The sequence below is a fragment of the Capricornis sumatraensis genome, chromosome 10 (genome assembly GCF_032405125.1).
Source record: "Capricornis sumatraensis isolate serow.1 chromosome 10, serow.2, whole genome shotgun sequence".
NCBI classification, from domain to species: Eukaryota; Metazoa; Chordata; class Mammalia; order Artiodactyla; family Bovidae; genus Capricornis; species Capricornis sumatraensis.
The window spans coordinates 66,820,314-66,840,287 of record NC_091078.1 but is presented as its reverse complement, the minus strand read 5'-3'; the positions used below and the strand labels follow the sequence as shown (position 1 = coordinate 66,840,287).

Sequence of the window (19,974 nt, the reverse complement as noted above, 5' to 3'; positions counted from 1 at the left end):
CCTGTGAAGAAGCATAAAATAAAAAGCAAAGACATTACTTTGCCAACAAAGGTCCGTCTAGTCAAGGCTATGGTTTTTCCAGTAGTCATATATTGATGTGAGAGTTGGACCATAAAGAAGGCTGAGCGCCAAAGAACTGATACTTTAGAACTGTGGTGTTGGAGAAGACTCTTGAGAGTCCCTTGGACTGAAAGGAGATCAAACCAGTCAATCCTTAAGGTTATCAACCCTAAATATTCATTGGAGGGACTGATGCTTAAGCTGAAGCTCCAGTACTTTGGCCATGTGATGCAAATAACTGATTCATGAAATAGACTGATGCTGGGAAAGACTGAAAGCGGGAGGAGAAGGGGACGACAGAGGATCACATGGTTGGATGACATCACCGGCTCGATGGATATGAGTTTGAGCAAGCTCTGGGAGTTGGTGATGGTCAGGGCAGCCTGGCGTGCTGCAGTCCATGGGGTCTTGAAGAGTTAGACACAACTGAGCAACTGAACTGAATTGAACTGATGAATAAACATAAAACCATAAATGCTAGAGCTGTAAGTGATTTTGGAGATAGTCTTCCAATTTCCTTTTCTTCTGGTAAGATAGCTTAATCCTGCAGGTAAGATGACTTGTGTGTGGTTAGTAATTAGTGTAACTGGTATTTTACCATCTTATTTTGCTTCAAATTTATTTGGTCCCAGCCAAACAAATTCCAGAGATACAACCTTGTGACTCTAGGTGTGCATAGTAGCTGCAGTTTCATCCATTGTCCCAGAATCACTGTGAGTGCCACTCATGATCTTGAATTTGTGTTAAGTGAAGATCAGTTAATATTTGATATGCTATTTAAGAAGACAGGTATGAAAGCATCTTTTTATTTCTCTTTACAGATCTTAAAAATAATGTGACTTTGAGCAAATGACTTAACCTGTCATTGCCTTGGTTTTCTCATCTGAAAAATGAGGATATTGCTAAATATTTCATAGGATTGTTATAAGGATTAAGTAAGTTAATATTGATTAATATTTACTGAGTATTTAGAACAGTGCTTCATGCTATTTAAGTATTTGTTAAAATAAAGAGCATGATACACAATTAAGTAGTATTTTTAAAACATCTACTTGTTTCCTACATTGCTAGTCTCAGTTTAGTGCGTTTTGACAGCATAGAAATAAATTCTGTTATTTAGAGCACAGCTGCCAACTGAGTGGCTTAGTCATTCAACACAAGCTTTGAAAAGTGACAATTAAGATTTGACACTAAGAAAGAAGTAGAAAATGCTTCCAAATCTATAAGTTGTTATTCCACACAATCCATTCATCAAAGCCAACAAATGTTTTTTGAACATTGTGCTGTACTCAGGACATTTGGAATTAAAAACCCAAAGATGTGATTACCTAATTTTCAGCCTTTGCAGGTTATCGGTGGCAGGTGAGTGAGGGAAACTATGGTTAACATCTGCCAGCAGTGAGAAGTAATGGTGAAGAAAGAGATGAGCAACTGAGCCAGTTCAGGGTCAGCTGAGTACACTGCAGCCCCTACATCATGATCGTTAATCGTACAATTTTACTGCCAGAAGGGCCCTTGAGGATTATGGAGTTTAGTTTTCTTGTTTTACAATTGGTAAAATTACCCTAAACACCAAGAACACATTCAGTCACACTCCAAGGATTGTGAAAAGTTAGCCAAGTATGTACTGCACTTTAGAAAGCTTTGTGTGCAAGCTGTTTTAGAAGTTTTGGTACCTAAAAACTTCAGCACCGATTTCTGCCTGCCTCATTAGGTATAGCTTCTTTTCCTAATGATACCAAATAAATGAGGCATTATCTCAGACCTCTCCTCAGATATTCATTAATTAAAGCCTATTATAATTCACAATGGTGAACTTTAAGAAAAATAATCAACCACTGTTGAGCATTGTGACCTTGGTAATTTATTTCCTGTTCCATAAAATGATAATGATTGCCTTCATTTGCATCACACAATCTTTTTATAATTGTAAAATCCACAAGATATAAAATTTACCATCTTAACTATTAAGTGTATAATTCAGTACTAATAAGTACATTCACATTTCTGTGTAGCCATCAGCACTCTCCATCTGTAGCACTTTTTATCTACCCAACCTGAAATCCCATATCCGCTAAGCATTAACTCCATTTCCACCGCTCTAGCCTTTGGCAACTACCATTCTACTTTCTGTCTTTATGAATTTAACTACTGTAGGTTTCTCATAGAAATAGAATCATGAAGTTTTTGTCTTTTTTGTGCCTGGCTTGCTTCACTTGGCACAGTGTCCTCAAGGTTCCTCCATGATGTAGGATGAGTAAGGTTTTAAGGCTGAACAGTGTTACATTGTAGGAGTAGACCACACTTTGTCTATCTGTGCATCGTCAGATGGACTCTCAGGTAGCTTCCCCATTTTGGCTGTTGTGAATAGTGCTGTGAGCATGGTTGTATAAATATCTCAAATTCCTACTTTCAGTTATTTTGGGTGTATACTCAGAACTGCAATTGCTGGGTCATGTGGCAATTCTGTTTTTAGTTTTTTGAGGAACTGCCATATTGTTTTCATTCCCCCACCCCTGACAACTACTGATATTTTTATTTACTGTTTTCTCTTTTTCATAATATCGTATTGTTGGAATCATGCAGTATGTAGTCTTGCCACATTGGGTCTTTCATTAAATATGCATTTAAGGTTCCTCCATGTTCTTTGTGACTTAGTTGCTCATTTCTTTTTAGTATTGAATAATACTATATTGTCTGGATGTACTGGTCTTATCTGTTCACTTACTGAAGGGCATCTTGGTTGTTTTAGGTTTTAGCAATTATAAACAATGATGCTGTGATCATTTAGTGTGTGGATTTTTGTGTGGACTTAAGTATTCAAGCCCTTTTGGTAAATACCAAGGAGTGTGATTGCTGGGTTGTATGGTAAGAGTACGTTTGGTTTTGTAAAATACTGTCAGCTGTCTGCTAAAGTGGCTACACCATTCTGCAAACCTATCAGCAGTGACTGAGAGTTCCTCTTGCTCCACATCCTCATCTGCGTTTGGTGTTATCAAGAAATACCAGATTTGGGCCACTCTAAATGGTTTGCAGTGGTATCCCGTTGTTCTGAATTGCATTTTCTTGGTGACGTATGATGAGGCACGCCTTTTCGTGTGCTTCGTTGCCATCTGTGTATCTCCTTTGGTGAGATCTTTGGCTCATATTTTAGTTGGATTGTTTTCATATTGTTGAGTTTTAACAGTTCTATTGTATATTTCCAGTAATAATCTTTATCAGATGTCTTTTGCAAATATTTCTCCTGTACTCTGTGGCTTGTTTTGAGTCTCTTTGACATTGTGTCTTGCAGAACAGAAGTGTTAATGAAGTTATTTGCTTATTTCCTTTATAGAGCATGCCTTTGATGTTAGCTTTGCCCATGTTTTCCCTGGTGGCTCAGAGGTTAAAGCATCTGCCTGCAATGTGGGAGACCTGGGTTCGATCCCTGGGTCGGGAAGATCCCCTGGAGAAGGAAATGGCAACCTGCTCCAGTATTCTTGCCTGGAGAATCCCTTGGACAGAAGAGCCTGGTGGGCTACCATCCACGGGGTCGCAAAGAGTCAGACATGACTGAGTGACCTCACTTCACTTGCCCATGTTTTAATCAGGTTTTGTCATGGCTAGTTTTGATATATGTAGTTTTGATATCACAACTAAATCTTCACATATAAATCATATATGTGAAAGTTCTGAAAATTATACTGTTTCACAGGCGTAAATAAAATAGTGATTATGGTTGTGTTAACATTTTTTCTGAAATTAGCCCAAATGCCACTGAACAGTAGGGGAAAAGAAAAAGAAGTAGAACATTTTGGGGGTTATGTAGAAGAAATTAGCTTGTGAAATTGGAATTCATTGTGCTCAGTACTTGTAGACATTTAGAAATGAATGTGTGGCTAACAATTGGCCAACGTTAGGGACTTTAATAGTCCCATTTGTTTAACAAGCCCTGTGTTGATATAGTTTATATTCCCAAGTCAGATCATTTGAGAAATATTTCGCAAAATACATAATATGTAAAATCAGTATTAATGTGACTCATTAGGTATACTTCACTGGAGGATATAAAGAATGGTTTGAGTGGACAGACATATGTGCTTGGGTGGAGAGACTTGGTTCAATATCAAGAGTTGATAAAAGGCAGCCAGTATTGTAACAGAAAGAACTACTTTCTAAAGTCTATTTCAAATGTGAGCAATGAACCACATTTCTAAACATTCTGAATTCTTGATCTGCTATTTAGAATAATATATAGATAAGCTACAGTAATTCGTGTAATCCTAATTTATTTCCAATTGGAAAAAAAAAGACTAATGGAAAAGAATTGAGGACTCAGTTATAGAACTGCCACTATATGAAATTTGCCATTTCACATCAATCTAGTCAGGAAAGTGTGGATTTATAGATCCACTTGTAAAATGGACCTTTGTTACACTGTGTAATTAAATTCCAGATGGATAAACATTTAAAAATATAAATAGTATTAGAAGAGACTTAATTTTGGTCTCTGACAAGAAGGTCATAAACCAAAAAGAGAATGGAATTGAATAGAATCCTACATAAAAGGAGGATCATCTTTATGAAAAAACATTTTGTAAGCATTATTAAAAAGCTGACTCAGAAGAGCAACAGTGAATTTTAACAGTATTGTCAATATAATTTCAGTGCTACAGATAGAAAACTGACTGTTTGCTTCTGATTTACTTCTACCTTGTATAAAAAAATGTATGTATAGGTGGAGGAAATTTACACAACAGATTTCTTAAGTAGTTGTACAGTATTTTTCTTAAACTTAAAAATATGTAAAATTTGCATTAGTTTCAAAAGTATCTTTAAAAGGAGAATGTGAATGAAAAAAAAGATGCATCTCTTCAGAGTCTATGGCTATCAGGAGTATCTTCTTAAGGTTACCATCACTGAAAAATAGTTACTTGCTTAGCACTGAAGAATTGATGCTTTTGAACTGTGGTGTTGAGAAGACTCTTGAGAGTCCCTTGGACTGCAAGGAGATCCATCCAGTCCATTCTAAAGGAGATCAGCCCTGGGTATTCTTTGGAAGGAATGATGCTACAGCTGAAACTCCAGTACTTTGGCCACCTCATGCGAAGAGTTGACTCATTGGAAAAGACTCTGATGCTGGGAGGGATTGGGGGCAGGAGGAGAAGGGGACGACAGAGGATGGGATGGCTGGATGGCGTCACCGACTCGAAGGTCGTGGGTTTGAGTGAACTTCAGGAGATGGTGGTGGACAGGAGGCCTGGTGTGCTGCGATTCATGGGGTCACAAGGAGTTGGACACGACTGAGCGACTGAACTGAACTGAATATGGGTACAGAAGTAAAGTTGATGTGAAAGGTTATACAGTGTTGCAGTTTTAATAAGTAACAATTAGTCTAACTTCAAATGTTTTCTTTCATTTAGTCAGGTCAGTTCAGTGAAGATATGATACCTACAGTGGGCTTCAACATGAGAAAAGTAACTAAAGGTAACGTCACAATAAAGGTACGTCAGTTGCTTGCTGTGCTTGGTGTAAATTGTTAATAGCACATACAAATTAGGACTTTTTCTGTTTGTTTCTTTGGTTTTTACATGAGTATTGGCAGTTCTTAATTGGGCATGTTCCAAAAGAGTGTAAATTAATTTTTTTCCTTCTTTCTCTAATAGATAAAAATGTTTAAGTGTTGAAATGTTCAGTCTCATGAAAAACTTTGCATATGGGTTGGCAAAAGTAATATTTGGGATTTAGATGTTCCTAGGAAAGAAAAATCCCGTCTTCAGAGTGTTTGGAATGTAATATTGCATATATTTCATGAATAATTTATGTTGAAAGAGAGTAACTGTTTATAATATTGGTAATTTAGTATTGTATTTATGGTAGCAAATAAGGTAACCTAGTTTTCCTTTCTTTACTACTAAGCCCCATAATTGAAACTTTAAAACAGTAAAAAGTTAATTAGTTTAACATAATTATGTTTCTAGAATAAGTCTGATAGGTTTGTGTTGTGGACTGTTGGACCGGTTTTTAATTTATTTTTATTATTTTTGACTCCTTTGTTCATGTGGGGAGTTTTGCTTCTATAGCCTGAACCTTTATGGCCGTTTTACCCAGTTCTTGTGGCTCACAGAAGCTGTTTACTAAATTCTTTCTGTAGCTTATCTAATGAAGCTTCTAATGTCTCATGTGTATGTCATTATGGATGCATCCAGTGTCTGTAGCTAAATTGGAAGCCTTTTGAAGATAAACATCATGACTTAAGACCTTTACATAGCCCTACAGAGTAGCCATAATAGTGAAATGACTGTAGCTGGTGGTTTTCATATGGATAAAATAATTTTATATAAGAAAAGCACCTAGGTAGGAATATTTTCTATGTTACATACAGAATAATTTAAAATGATTACATTCTAATATATATACCCCATCAGACAATTAAACTTTAATAGATTCTGAGTGAAGAGTTTTTTTTTTTTCTCTTGGACTTCAAATGTGGATGATGTGTAATCATGCAGATTCTAAGAGTACTATTTTTTAAAAAATTGGTTTTCAGTGTTGGAAATCTTTTGGTTAACAGGCAAAGAAAGTATTGCCCCAAAATGAAATCTTTGCTCAGGCAGCACCTATTAGATCTAATGTAAACGTATTAACTACAAACTTCAAGTTCAGAAATGTCCCCAGGAACCTCCAGGTCAAGAGCTTGTTTGAGCTCAATTTTTTCCAAAGCAGTTTGGCTCTAACATTGTGGAGCTGAGCATATCTGCTTCATTTTTTCCCTTCTATCTGCCGCTTTTTTTGTCACTGTGTTATTTGAAACATTGTTATTAAGATTTGTCTATCTTGATTTGAAGATTTGGGACATAGGAGGACAACCCCGCTTCCGGAGCATGTGGGAACGGTACTGCAGAGGAGTCAATGCTATTGTGTAAGCTGCGTCCCTTCCACCCCCACGCCCTGTCCCCCATCCCCCCTTATAGTCAGTTTAGGTTTCAAGGGAATAAGTCATTTTTCATACTTTTAAAGGCTTAATTTTTATTTCTGGCAGTAAAGTCATTTTTAGGTATTTTCTTAGTATAATTTCCCATTAACATCAGACTTTAAAAAAAGAAATCATCAAATGAGTGTTTTTTTTTCTCTCTGTTGCTAAGAGCTAATGGATATACATGTTTTACTGTCATGTCTTAGCCCCCTAAAAAACAGTCTATTTCTCTGCTTATTTTATTGGTGTATAGTTGCTTAACAGTATTAGTTTCAGGTGTACAGCATAGTGATTAAGTATTTTTGCAGGTTATATTCCATTATGGGTTATTGAAAGATAATGGGTATAATTTCCTGTGCTATATAATATATCCTTGAAGCTTATCTAATTCTGTATATAGTAGTTTGTATCTGTAGGACAGTCTGTTAAAAAGTATTTTCGGGTGACATCCTTTCAAAATCTAGGACTTAATTTTGATCAACAGTTTCAGTAGTATAAATTAAGAAAATTAAGACTTTGTTCATTGTGATCATCAAAGAATATGGTGGAGGCATTTTGAGATCACTTTTTTTTTAAAGTTACATGATAGATGCTGCAGATCGTGAAAAGATAGAAGCCTCTCGAAATGAACTACATAATCTTCTAGATAAACCGCAGTTACAAGGAATTCCAGTAAGTATGGTTAATTTCACATTATATGATTATAATATTTGTAGTTATATTATTAAAAGTTTAATTATGCATTTTTGTTAATTATGTTTGAAATTAGTAGAGTGTCTTATTTGTTTTAAAGTCTGGACAGCTTATATTTACTGAGTAGCCATCATATGCTGGGCAGTGTGCTATTTAGTCATTTCTTAAGCTGTTTAGTGAACTGTATGTAGTAGAAGCAGTGCTTAGTCCTGGGGAAATAGTAGTGAACAGAAGTAGATAGAAACATGCTTCCTGCCATCATGGGGTTTATGGTTTAATAGGAAGCTAGGTAGATGATATGAAAATGGCTTGAATAATGCAGCTCTGATAAGTGCTATGAAGGAGAGATTTGATATAGTTTGAGAGAAGAAGGAAAGATTCCCCAAGAAGTGCTACTTGAGCTGAGATGTGAGGGATGTGTAGGCATGTGAGGGATGTGACAGTTGGAGGAAAACAGAGTTGCGGGCAGAGGCTCTTAGGCAGGAGGAAGTGGGATTTGCGAGGAGGCTGGTGTCTCTAGAGCACTGAGCAGAGTGGGCAGGTAGAGCATTGTGAGCCTGTGATGGCAAGGGTACTTCAGGAGGCTGTGCTGGGTGGGACTGGGTCTTTTAAATGCTCAGGCTTATCTAAATCATTCTTGTTTCAGTTTAAAAATGGATTGTACGGGTTCTATTCCCAGGTGGCTCTAGTGGTAAAGAACCCACCTGCCAGTGCAGAAGATGTAGGAGATGCGTGGGTTCGATCCCTGGGTTGAGAAGATCCCCTGGAGAAGGGCATGGCTACCCACTCCAGTATTCTTGCCTGGAGAATCCCTTGGACAGAGGAGCTTGGCGGACTACAGTCCATGGAGTGGAAAACAGTCAGACACAACTGAAGCAGCTTCGCATAAGGAGGACAGTTTTAGGAAGCTATTGAAACAGTTTTCAAGTTCAAGACAGTTTTGAACTTGTCTTGGCAAAATAGAGTACCATGGATTGGGGTGGTCATAGACAAGGTTGTGAGAAGGAAATAGATGTGGAGGCTCTTTAGGAAGACAGTCCACCAGACTTAGCAGGGAAGATAAACAGGATAATTCCTAGTTCCTGGCTAATATGGTTAGATGGAAGGTGGTGCCATTTGTTGAGTGAAAGAATGCTGGGAAAGACCCAGGCTTTACCCTCATGACAAGGTCATGAGTGTCAGATCTCTGAAGTATGTTATCTCAGTTAATCATCACAGTGTACTGAGGTTGATGGTGTGATTCCTCCTGGTAATAGTTGTTATTTGCACAGGATCACATGGCGACCAGTGTATTACACAGCCAGGTTTTGAATCTGTTTATTTCTGACTTCAAGGCCTATCCTTTTTCTTCTATATTAACTAGTTCTGCATGTTGTTGTTCAGTTGCCTAGTCATGTCCGACTCTTTGTGACCCCATGGACTGCAGCATGCCAGGCCTCTCTGTCCCTCACCATCTCCTGAAGTTTGCTCAAATTCTTGTTCTTTGCATTGGTGATGCCATCCAGCCATCTCATCCTCTGACACCCTCTTTTCCTTCTGCCCTCAATCTTTCCCAGCATCAGGGACTTTTCCAGTGAGTCAGCTGTTTGCATCAGATGACCAAAATATTGCATACCATAAGTTAAAAAAAAAAATCTTGTTCCCCGTGAGAGTTCTTAGTAGCAAACAGTAGAAAGCTGTTTAAGTAGAGAGGAATTCATTGAAACAATATTGGGTAGTTTAGAGAGTCTTGAGAAGGCTTCCCATAACCGTGTTGAGAAAACATACTGGGACAGCTGAGCAGCTGCTAGGACCACATCCAGATTGACATCATACAGTAAGTCTGGTGACCCCACGCAGTTTGTGAACACCAGACACAATTGCTCCAGTTGGAAGGTCATTTGGTTGATGCTCCTTCCGTAGCAGAATGGGTTCAGTATTCCTGCTTTCTTGTAAAACTGGCTCTGCATTCAGAGTTTTGGTTCGTAGATTATATGTCCATTCTCTAGCAGAAAAGAAGGCTGGAAAAGAAATTATCTACAGAAGCAAGTAGCTTTATTGGGAGACAGAGTCATAAGGTGGAAGATTTCTTTGTTTTTTTTTTTTTTTTGAAAGACTTCTTAAATATAGGAAGAGGACTAAGATGCCAGGCAATCCCCAAACTGAGAACTGATCACAAGTGACCGGGATGTATTTTTTTTTTAAACTCACATAGATCCAAGTTGAGAACCTGGGGTGACTTAGTAAGACTAGTGAAAGTGTTAGTCACTCAGTCCTGTCTGATTCTTTGTGACCACATGAACTGTAGCCGTGAGGCTCCTCTGTCCACAGGATTCTCCAGACCAGAATACTGGAGTGGGTTGCCATTCCCTTCTCCAGTGGATCTTCCCACCACAGGGATCAAAACCTGGTACTTGCATTGCAGATGGATTCTTTACCTTCTGAGCTGCCAGAGTTTGGAAAGGGGTAAGAATGGGAGAATAGAGGACAGGCTGCCCAAGGATGCTGAGATTTGGCTTTTGGCTCTCTGACCCCTATGATTTCAGCATTCTTTCGAGAGCTCTTGGTGCTCCTTGCACTCTGCATCTTTTCTTGGCTCTTTCTTCTTTGTGAGAATAAGAGTCTAGGGCCTGTGAGTACAATCAGTCACAGTGTCTGGAGTTGAGGGTGAGGGTGGGACTTGTATTCAAGTGAAAGACATAGGTTTGACACGTGTTTGACGAGGTGACAGGTAGACATGGTGTGCACTTTCTTAGGCTTGGTCAAAGATACAAGTTCTCGGAGAACATTGACTCAGAGTAAGGATGTTATCAAATACATTATGTGTACTCATAGTTTTTGCTTTTTGTAAGGCAGAAAGGAGATACCTGGGAAAGACAGAATGGTTTTGGGATGCCCCTCTCCACTTTGCTCTTTTTGCAAAGCACATCTAGAAATCACAGGACATGTTTGTTCTCAGAGTTGATGGCTGCTATATTAGTCCTGATTCCCAAACTTACCCACTGTCTTAATATTTATACGTGGTATTTTATAGGATGGATATAGAATTTTAAAGTCTTACTTACATGTTACCTGTTAGATTAATGCCTAACAGGTAACAGTGGTTGAAAATCATGCCTCCACCCTTGGCAGTTAAGATCATATTCACATTTTGGTAAAGATTTGTTAAGAAATAACAGGATGCATACCATAGACTTAGAATATGTTAAATAGAAGTTGGTAGCCACATATTGAATTAGACATCTGCGTGGCATTAATAGAAGTTAGAGTAAATGCTTATTTGAATTATGAAGTGAATGAGATAGGCCACTGGTCATGTAAATATGCTTTTAATACTATGGTAACCTCCTAATTTTACTGTGTACACATGTGAATATGCTTCTGTGACATTTTCTTACATAAAATTTACTCAGTGACTTTTCTTTTTAAAGGTGCTAGTACTTGGAAACAAGAGAGATCTTCCTAATGCCTTGGATGAGAAACAGCTAATTGAAAAAATGTATGTCTTAAGAATGAATGATGGGTTTTTTAAAAAAAACTGGTTCTATTTTGCCCACAAAATATACTATTTTTTGGTTTTGTTTAGCTTTGTTCCATTATTTAGTAATGATCATAGCCCTGTTTTGGGGTAGATAAACTTGACATACTAGAGAAGTAACCTGTAAAATTTTATTAGTAATAACAATTTCTTCAGTATAAGAATTTAAAAGAACAAGTAATATTGAGCATAGAGTGATAAGATGACAATTGTTTTAAAAGCCCAGACTTACTTTCCTAATTCTGCTTCTTACAGGAATCTGTCTGCTATTCAGGATAGAGAAATTTGCTGCTATTCAATTTCTTGCAAAGAAAAGGATAATATAGGTAAGAAATGACTGATATTTGTGGAGAAGTTGATATCAATAGAGGGGATGTCTCATTCTTTTTACTGTTTATTACCTTTATTTCTGTTTACTTGATTTCTCCTATAAAGTACTATTGCTTTTGCCTCAGGAAAAAGAGTAGACATTATACCTTTCAGCAACAAATACAGTATCCTGAATTTGCTCTGTGCTATTTAAAGAAGTAAATGTAATAAAGACATGAAATTAATTGTCTAACTGTGCTTTATAACAGAATGATGTTCTTGAACTAAGACTTAACAGAAGTTGGTTTACAGGCACTGTAAGGATTTTTCATTTATCAAACCAGTATATTACTGCAGTATGTTAGCACTCGCATATAAGCCAAAAATAACCCTTTACCTACTTAATGTTCTGTATTAATTTCCTAGGACTGCAAAGTACCACATACGGGGTGGCTTAGAAACAGCAGAAATTCATTCTCTCAGGTTGAGGAGGGTAGAAGTTTGGTATCAGTGTCAGCAGGGCTGTGCTCTCTCTGATGGCTCTGGGGGAGGATCTTTCCCTGCCTTTTCCTGGCGTGGGGCTGCCAGCAGTCTTTGGCTCTCCTTGATTGTAGCTTTGTATCTCCACCCTCTTCCTCTGGCTTCAACATGGCTTTCTCCTCTGCGTGTATGTCTGAGGGTCTATTTTCTCTTCTTACAAGGACACGTTACTGGACTAGGGCCAACCCTAATCCAGAATTACCTCATCCTATGTCTGCAAAGACCCAATTTCCAAATAAATTCTGAGGTTCCAGGTGGATGTGAATTTTTAGTGGTCACCATTCGATCCAGTACAGTATCCGTAAAGAATAAATATGTCTGACTCAACTTCAGTCTGTTAATTTGGTGAGGGATTATTTAATTCAAGTATATTGGCATGGAGACGATCAGAAAGTTAGAAAAAGAAAAGAAAGAGAAATGTTTGACAAGATGAAAGGCTTTTCAGTGTTAGCTGCTCAAGTGAAAAGACCAGTAACAGTGCAGTAAAAAATACTCCCTAGTAAAAGATAACTTTGTGACAAAAGCTTCTGAAGCCGTCTTGTCTGACATGACAGACTCCACTGAAGTCTGAAAGGAGAGTTTGATGCGTGTGCCTTGAAGCAGATGGGTAGGAACCTAGGGATTTTCATGGCTCCTTCACTTCTCCCAGTTGGTGGTCACTGGTGAAAAATTTTCTCTCAGTGGGTCACTATAGAAAAAGAGGCTCTCTGTCAGGGCTGTGTAGTAGCTAGAAATAGCGTGGGCTTTGGCCTAAGGCAGCCTCAGTGTGGAACACCTGGTCCTAAGTTACTTTCTCATTGGCCTTGGACAGAGCACTTAAACTCCTAGATTTCTGCGTTGTACTCATCTGTAAAATGAGGATGGTGGCAGCAACTTCAAAACTCTCTTACAAGAGTAAGTAAAAAAATGAATTGCAGTGTTTAGCTTGTGGGGGACCTCACAGGAGTATATTCGTTTTCTCTTGCTGCTGTCAGTCAGAAGCCTGTCACTGACCTCACTGAGCTAAAGTCTAGGACTAACATTACAGGCGCGCTCCTTCTGGAGACTGTAGAGGGGAGAATCTGTTTCTTGGCCCTTTCCTGCCTCTAGAGAGTGCCTGCTCTCTTGGCTCATGGCTCCTTCCCCATCTTCAAATTCTCTCTCACTCACCATTCTTCCATAGACAATTCATCAATTAAAAAAGTATATCAGAATACAATGTAATAAACCAGTAGTGCCAAAACAGTGTGTTTAAAAGGTTTTTTGACACTTTTTTCTTTAGCCTTTATTCAATATTGTTTCTTACTGTACTTAACTTTTTTTCCCAGTCATTTCCAGTCTGTATCTCAGCTCCTGCCCTTTCCCCCTCAAACCTGCTCTAATTCGCTTATAGTACTGATGGTGTTTCTCACTGATTCTGGGTTTCCTTTAAAGACCACCCAGAGCAGTCTGAGCCCACTACATTGCTGATGGACACAAACTCTCCTCTGTTAATTAGATAGAATAAGTGACTTGTTATTTTGGGATCATCTAGCTCATTTGAGAACAGACTATTCCAGCACTTAGGGTTACTTCAAGTTTATTTAAAATGTTTTTCCTATGTTGAGGGGAACTGTTGTTAAGTTTTAAGCTGTGCCCCCAAGAGACCATTTACTTACACAGGAGAGGTTTTCACAGAGGGATTATTTTTCTCCCAGAGACATTTGGCATTTTTTCCCCCTGGAAACTCTTCCAGTTGTCTTATGAGGAGAATGATTCTGGCATCTAGTGGGTGGAGACCATAGTGGTCTTAAACATCCTATCACCTCCAGAGCTGAGAATGGTTGGGCCTAAAATGTCAGTAGTGGCAAGATTGAGAAACCCTGTTCTGTACTAACCATGATTTTTAGTACATTGTGTGCTTCTGTAAATCCATTACTCCCTTAAAACCCTTATTTTCAGCTGTGACAAACTAGTCAGATACTTTGCTCATTTATGAAGGAAATGCAGGAGAACTGGTGAGATCTTTAAGCCCAGTCTTCACAGTTTACTTCAGAGCTCCATGGTCACCAGGTTTGTGATCGTAGAACTCCTGGTTCACTTCATATTATTATCAAGCTCAAGGAAATGGATCCACTGTTAACTAGATTCAAAATTAGTTTGTAAAGCCTGTTTATTTGGAGCGAGAAGTGCAACAGCCAAGTCAAGCTTCTTGAGTAAAGAATCTCAGAATACTCTAATTTCAGCTTTTGTAATATATTTTAGTACCAAATTTACGAATTTTCTAAATTGCTCCCAAAAGTATTCATTGCACATGGGTTCGGTTGTATGTTATACTTGCAGGTTTCTAATGGGAGCATGAGGTCCCTTAGTTTAATTAGTAATATGTCCTCAAACTACGCATGAAGTGAAGTCGCTCAGTCGTGTCTGATTCTTTGTGACCCCATGGACTGTAGCCTACCAGGCTCCTCTCTCCATGGGATTCTCCAGGCAGGAGTACTGGAGTGGGTTGCCATTTCCTTTTCCAGGGGATCTTTCCGACCCAGGGATTGAACCTGGGTCTCCCGCATTGCAGGCAGACACTTTAACTTCTGAGCCACCAGGAAAGTCCTACGCATAGGGTAGATTATTTCAGGGAAGATGGTCTTTTTGAAGATGGTTGATACTTGTGGCCTTTTTTATCATAGTGGTAACTGCTGTTTCATCTGAATATCTTACTTTTTGCCTTTTAGTCTGGTCTTAAGGATTCATCTGTCTTTAGGGTATGACTTAAGTCCAGTGTCCATAGGTTGGTTGGTTTGCTTTTACCGTGTGTTTCTTAAATACTTAAACCTAGTCATTTCACTTTCAAATTTCCCTTTGCCTTCTTTCAGTCCTAGTGATTGTGGCTTTGCTCATATTACACACTGCAGTCCTCCTTTTGAAGTGCACATGACCTGCTTCAACATTGTTTCCCCAGCTCTGAACAGGTTGTGTCTGTTCACATCTCAGCTCTAGGCTCTTCTTTATATACAGTGTTTGGCTTACAGTTTCTGTAATGAATGTTAGCTGGAAAATTGGGAGATTGAATATTCTCCAGGCTTGGAGAAGAGAGTGCTGCTTTTAGTAGGTGCTCACGTATCCTTTATGCGGGTAACACATTTTAAAGAACTCAAGGGATAGTAATTCAGTGTTTTGATTTAGCTTCCTTCTTCTGTCAAAAGTGCTTTTCCAGGCTATTCTCAGCCACTGTAGCTTCAGTTGCCACCTCCACAGTCGTATCTCCATTTCTTCCTCAGATCTGTATGGCTGAAACTACCTGCTGAACATCTCCATGTGTTAACCTTCTGTACCTCAAACCTGATGTGCTCTCTGCCAAATTCTTAGTTTTTTTCTTTTCCACATCTCTTCTTCCGTTAGCCACTGGGTTGGTCAGCAGCTGCATGATAAACACACACTTATTCAGGTGAAAAGATTCTTTCTCACCCACTGCATTTGGTCAGGCCTAATCTATATTTTAAATATGCTTCCCATTTTATTCCTCTGTTCTTGAAACACCCGATTTGGTTCAGGCCTTCGTCCCTGTGCTGTTTGTGTTGTGAATGATCAGTCTCTATACCGGCAGCCCTCCCAGGTGCCCTCCTCCGTTGCCATCGTTGAACTTGCTACAGTGAACTTACAGTTTACAATAAACAGTATAGCTTCCCTGCTTAAAATTCTCCAATGACTTCCTATTGATTTGAGAATAAAATCCCAACTTCCGAGCCTCTTAGAATGGCACATAAGGGTATCTGGCTCTCTCTAGGCCTGTGGTGCTCAACTGAAGACAGCTGTGCTCCACAGGGGCTGTTTGGAGATCCCTGGAGACATGACTTGTTTTCACAGCTGAGGGTGGGGGTGGTAATAATGGCATCCTGTGGTCAGGGTTATAGATGTTGCAAAATATTCTACTATACACAGGAAAGACTCTCCCCTCCACCTTCCTACCAAAGAATATCCAGCCCCCAATGTCAGGGTGAGCTTGAGAACCCCTGCTTTAGCCTCAGCAGTGAGCGGCATCCCTTCCCCATCCCTGTGCTTCAGCCACCTCTTATCACTTGTAATCCATCCAGAGCTCAACGCAGTTTCCTGCCTTTGTTTATTCTTTTGCGCTTTCTTGTGCCTGGAATTCTGTGAGGGCCATCCTCCAAACGCAAATGATACTTGGAAAGTAGAGAGGGGTTCTCCCATCTCTTTGCCTTTCTGCGACTTCACATACAATACCTGATCTCACAGGCGATCATTAAACTTTTGAATGAATAAAGAAAGGTGCATTCTGTTCTGTACACAATTTAACTTTTAAATTGGAGACTGTTCAGTTCCTCGTGTTTCCAGATTAACCTCTCAAAGGTCAGGTCATGAAGAAGAGTACAGATACAGATATCTGTGTATTACAGTAGTAGAGAGGCAGAAAAGAGGGCAGGCCTGACGTATGCTTTGAAATAGCCGCATTTTAAATATTATCTCTGATATTTCGTTTCTTCACTTTGATGTCTTAACATCTTCACTTTTTTTCCCTCCGTCTTTAGATATCACACTTCAGTGGCTTATTCAACATTCAAAATCTAGAAGAAGCTGAAGCATCTCCTGAAGTCTTCCAGTCCTACCTGGCTCTAATCCTAGAATTATTGTCCGTTCCTCTGAAGTACTTCCCAGAATACGGTCCTTCCTAAACCCAAGAAATTGCCTTTTTCAGAGTTTATTTCTCATGTGCACTGCTGAAGATGTGTATCCCTAATCCTTCATAAAGAATCAGCTAGAGTTGTCATGATAAAGTCAACACACACAAAAAGACTTCTTATACATACTTGTCTTTAACAGTGTGTAGAGCTTTTTTTTTTTTTTTTTAAAACAAAACAAAACAAAACACACTTTGACCATCTTAAATCAAGAAAAATTGCATACTTCTGTTCTGGTCTTTCTGGGCCAGGTTTTTCTATTGGTTTTCGGTAAATGTCTATCTATGATATTTCATTATAGAGTCCAGTAGCTTAATACTGATACTGACTTGATACAGCATGAAGTTTCTAGTGCCACACACAGTATTTAGCAAACCTTTAGCCTGACTCATGTGGGATAGAAACATAATGTTTATATATCTCACAAATGCATGTGAAATGTATAATTACACCTTAGGAATTTTAAAAAAATGGTCTGCAAAGAGTGAGCAGAGGCACCAGATCAATGTTGTTATTGGTTCTTTACACTGGGAAGATCTTAGGCAATGAATTTTAAACACATTCTGCTCTGTGAGAATTTTTCATCTCCAGAAAGCAGTTGGGGGTACAGGAGGAACTGAGGCATACTGTTTTGTATCTGTCCAGATCATTACTTCTATATTTTTTCTCCTTTTTTCTCTCCTGGTTCAACACACTTTTTTAAGGGGTTGGGAATTGAAGATTTTCTCAAAAGCTTTCATGAATTTAGAGCATTCCAGCCAATATAATAAAACGTGTTAAGAATGTCAGACTGTTCACACACCTGTTTGTTCTTTCTCTGTCCAGTTATTAAACCAGTGTTGCTGCATGACACTCTTATTCTTGACTTTTTATATCCAGTCGTAAAGTTGACTTTCAGCACAATAGATACTTAGAGACAAAAAGTCTTATTTTTCTCTCTTACCGATACAAGCTTTGGCACTGTTTTGTCTGGTGCCGTTGGACATCCTGATTATTGTGACAACTCTAGACCTGCCTGCTTTCTCTGATGTAGTCATGCCCAGTGTCTGCAGGTTGTTGAATAATCACACAGAGAGCGGAGGAACCAATGCTGTCTGTTGTTCGCTTCTGTGCTACGGAGATGTGTACAGACTTCCATGAACATGTTTTGTAGCTTAGTGATCTCTATACACATAAAGGGACATATGAAAACTGGATCACTTGTGAATCGTTACTTACATAGCCCACTGTAGTAGCTCAAAGTCTGTGGTACACCTGCTTATGTGTTGCCTCACACTGTGTGTGATTCTGTTTCTTTTGTTAAGCAGCACTCATGTAGACAGTGCATTTCCAAACGTGTTGAGCACTCAAAGTGCAGTCAACTGTAAGTTCTTTTAATGATAACAGTTTTAATTTATAGACTGCCATGGCCTTAAAAATATTCTGTACAAAAATATTCTGCACCGTGTTGCACAGACACTACTTGCTTTCCTCCACTCACATTTTTATGAGTAGAACCTCAGCTTTTAAAATTCTGTTCTTACTCTTTGATGCATGTTGCATACTTCCCTGATGGGATGGATGGTTCTGTAAACAAAGGGATATGTAAACTTGCTACTGTATATCAACGCCATTAATGGTCACTGGGAACCATTACAAAGAATGTGGCAACTTGCTTGTGCCTAAAAGGAGGAACCAGAACTAGAATGTGTGACTTTGCGGGGACTGCATAGGTTCGTTTAATTGACCTACAGCTAAACCGTAATGTGTTTGTGTGTCTCTTCATTGCTTCCAGCATTTCAAGACAGCCAGACACTACTACCAACATTTTCCTGTGCATTAACTTCTGCATGTGAAACCTAACAGTTATCGAACTTTGTAAATACGTGAATTTTTTTAATTTAGGTGGATGCATTTTTTTGTCTGTTTACTGCTCTTCTCAGCTTTATTCAATAAACTTGCATTTTGAGGGTTGTATTGACAGTTTGAACTTAAAATATGCATCATAATGGAAGGTGCTGACACATTGGAAAGGAGTTGGAAGGATACCATGAACACAGTCTATAGACCATGTGCTAGAAGGAAATAAGCTCAGCTTTCAAAGAAGTGGGTCTGTGGGCCAGTTAAAATTGAAATAAGCACTTGAATATTCACAGGACTGACACTGCGATTTGTGGGGTGGGATGGAGGCAATGATATTACCTGTAATGGGCTTTCCTGGTGGCTCAGTGGTAAAGAATCCACTCCCAATGCGGAGACTTAGGTTTAATCCCTAAGTCAAGAAGATCTTGTAAACTGTCATAATACACCAAATATAGGACTTTTTGAAAATAAGTGGCAAGAGCTAGTTAAGCATTTTGTAATCCAGTTTTTAAAATCGTAACAAAACTATTAATAAACTGAAATTGCAAGACATGTCTCCTTACTGACTTCAGTTCCAGAATGAAAAGATTTAAAGTGTCAAACATGGTGGTTTTCCCAAAGAGGCACACTTCTAAAGTAAAACATTTGATCTGTTTTGTTTAGTATGTTATCTTTCACACTGTGAACGTGAACATTTATTCCATCAAAGCTATTGAGGAAATGATTTTATGTATTTTTTCAGAGGAGTTCAACTTGGCTTTTCTTCCATATCCACATTGTCACTCTGTACAACCATACAGTGTTGGTCAGTGACGTGTGTTTTTACATTTCTAGGATAGAAGTAACTGGGTATCAGGTTTAAGTTTTTTATTGAATTGGTGGAGCCATATAGTCAAGCTATCAATTTGGTCCTCAGCAGCTTCCTACTAAAGTGGTATTTTGAAGGAGGAGTGTTTTAGGAGCAGGGTGGGGAGAGGATATAAATTTAGCTTACTTTACCCTCAGTTCTAAGTCTATATTTACCTTCAAAAGTTGAGACTTCTAAAATTAGTCCCTTTGATTTTGTCAAGTAAATGGGATGAATTGGACTGTGTCTGCTTTTGTGTTTATTGTTTTTGACTAAGGAACTAATTGCCTTGTGTATTCTCCTGTAGGATCCAGTTGCACTGAAATGTTGCTTTGGTATTATAATTCAGCCTTTTCAGGGACTGGAGGATTGAGAACTGGAGCATTAATTCTACTGTAGCTGGACCCATATCTGTAACATCCAGTTGGCTGAATGTGTGTGCATGTGTGCTAAGTCTCTTCAGTTGTGTCCGACTCTGTGTTATCCTATGGACTGTAGCCCACCAGGCTCCTCTGTCCCTGGGATTCTCCACGCAAGAATACTGCAGCGGGTTGTC

General features: G+C 38.7%; 1 protein-coding gene across 1 annotated transcript in view; it reads left to right on the top strand.

Annotated features, from left to right (window-relative positions):
• ARL8B (ARF like GTPase 8B) overlaps positions 1-19,061 on the top strand; it is a 52,010-nt gene extending 32,949 nt beyond the window's left edge. The window contains exons 2-7 of the mRNA XM_068981749.1: positions 5,463-5,543; positions 6,888-6,961; positions 7,594-7,687; positions 11,119-11,186; positions 11,481-11,551; positions 16,580-19,061. Of these exons, the coding sequence (XP_068837850.1) occupies positions 5,463-5,543; positions 6,888-6,961; positions 7,594-7,687; positions 11,119-11,186; positions 11,481-11,551; positions 16,580-16,629 (438 nt within the window). The 3' untranslated portion in view covers positions 16,630-19,061. The remainder of the gene's footprint in view (positions 1-5,462; positions 5,544-6,887; positions 6,962-7,593; positions 7,688-11,118; positions 11,187-11,480; positions 11,552-16,579) is intronic.
• Positions 19,062-19,974: the final 913 nt, after the last annotated feature.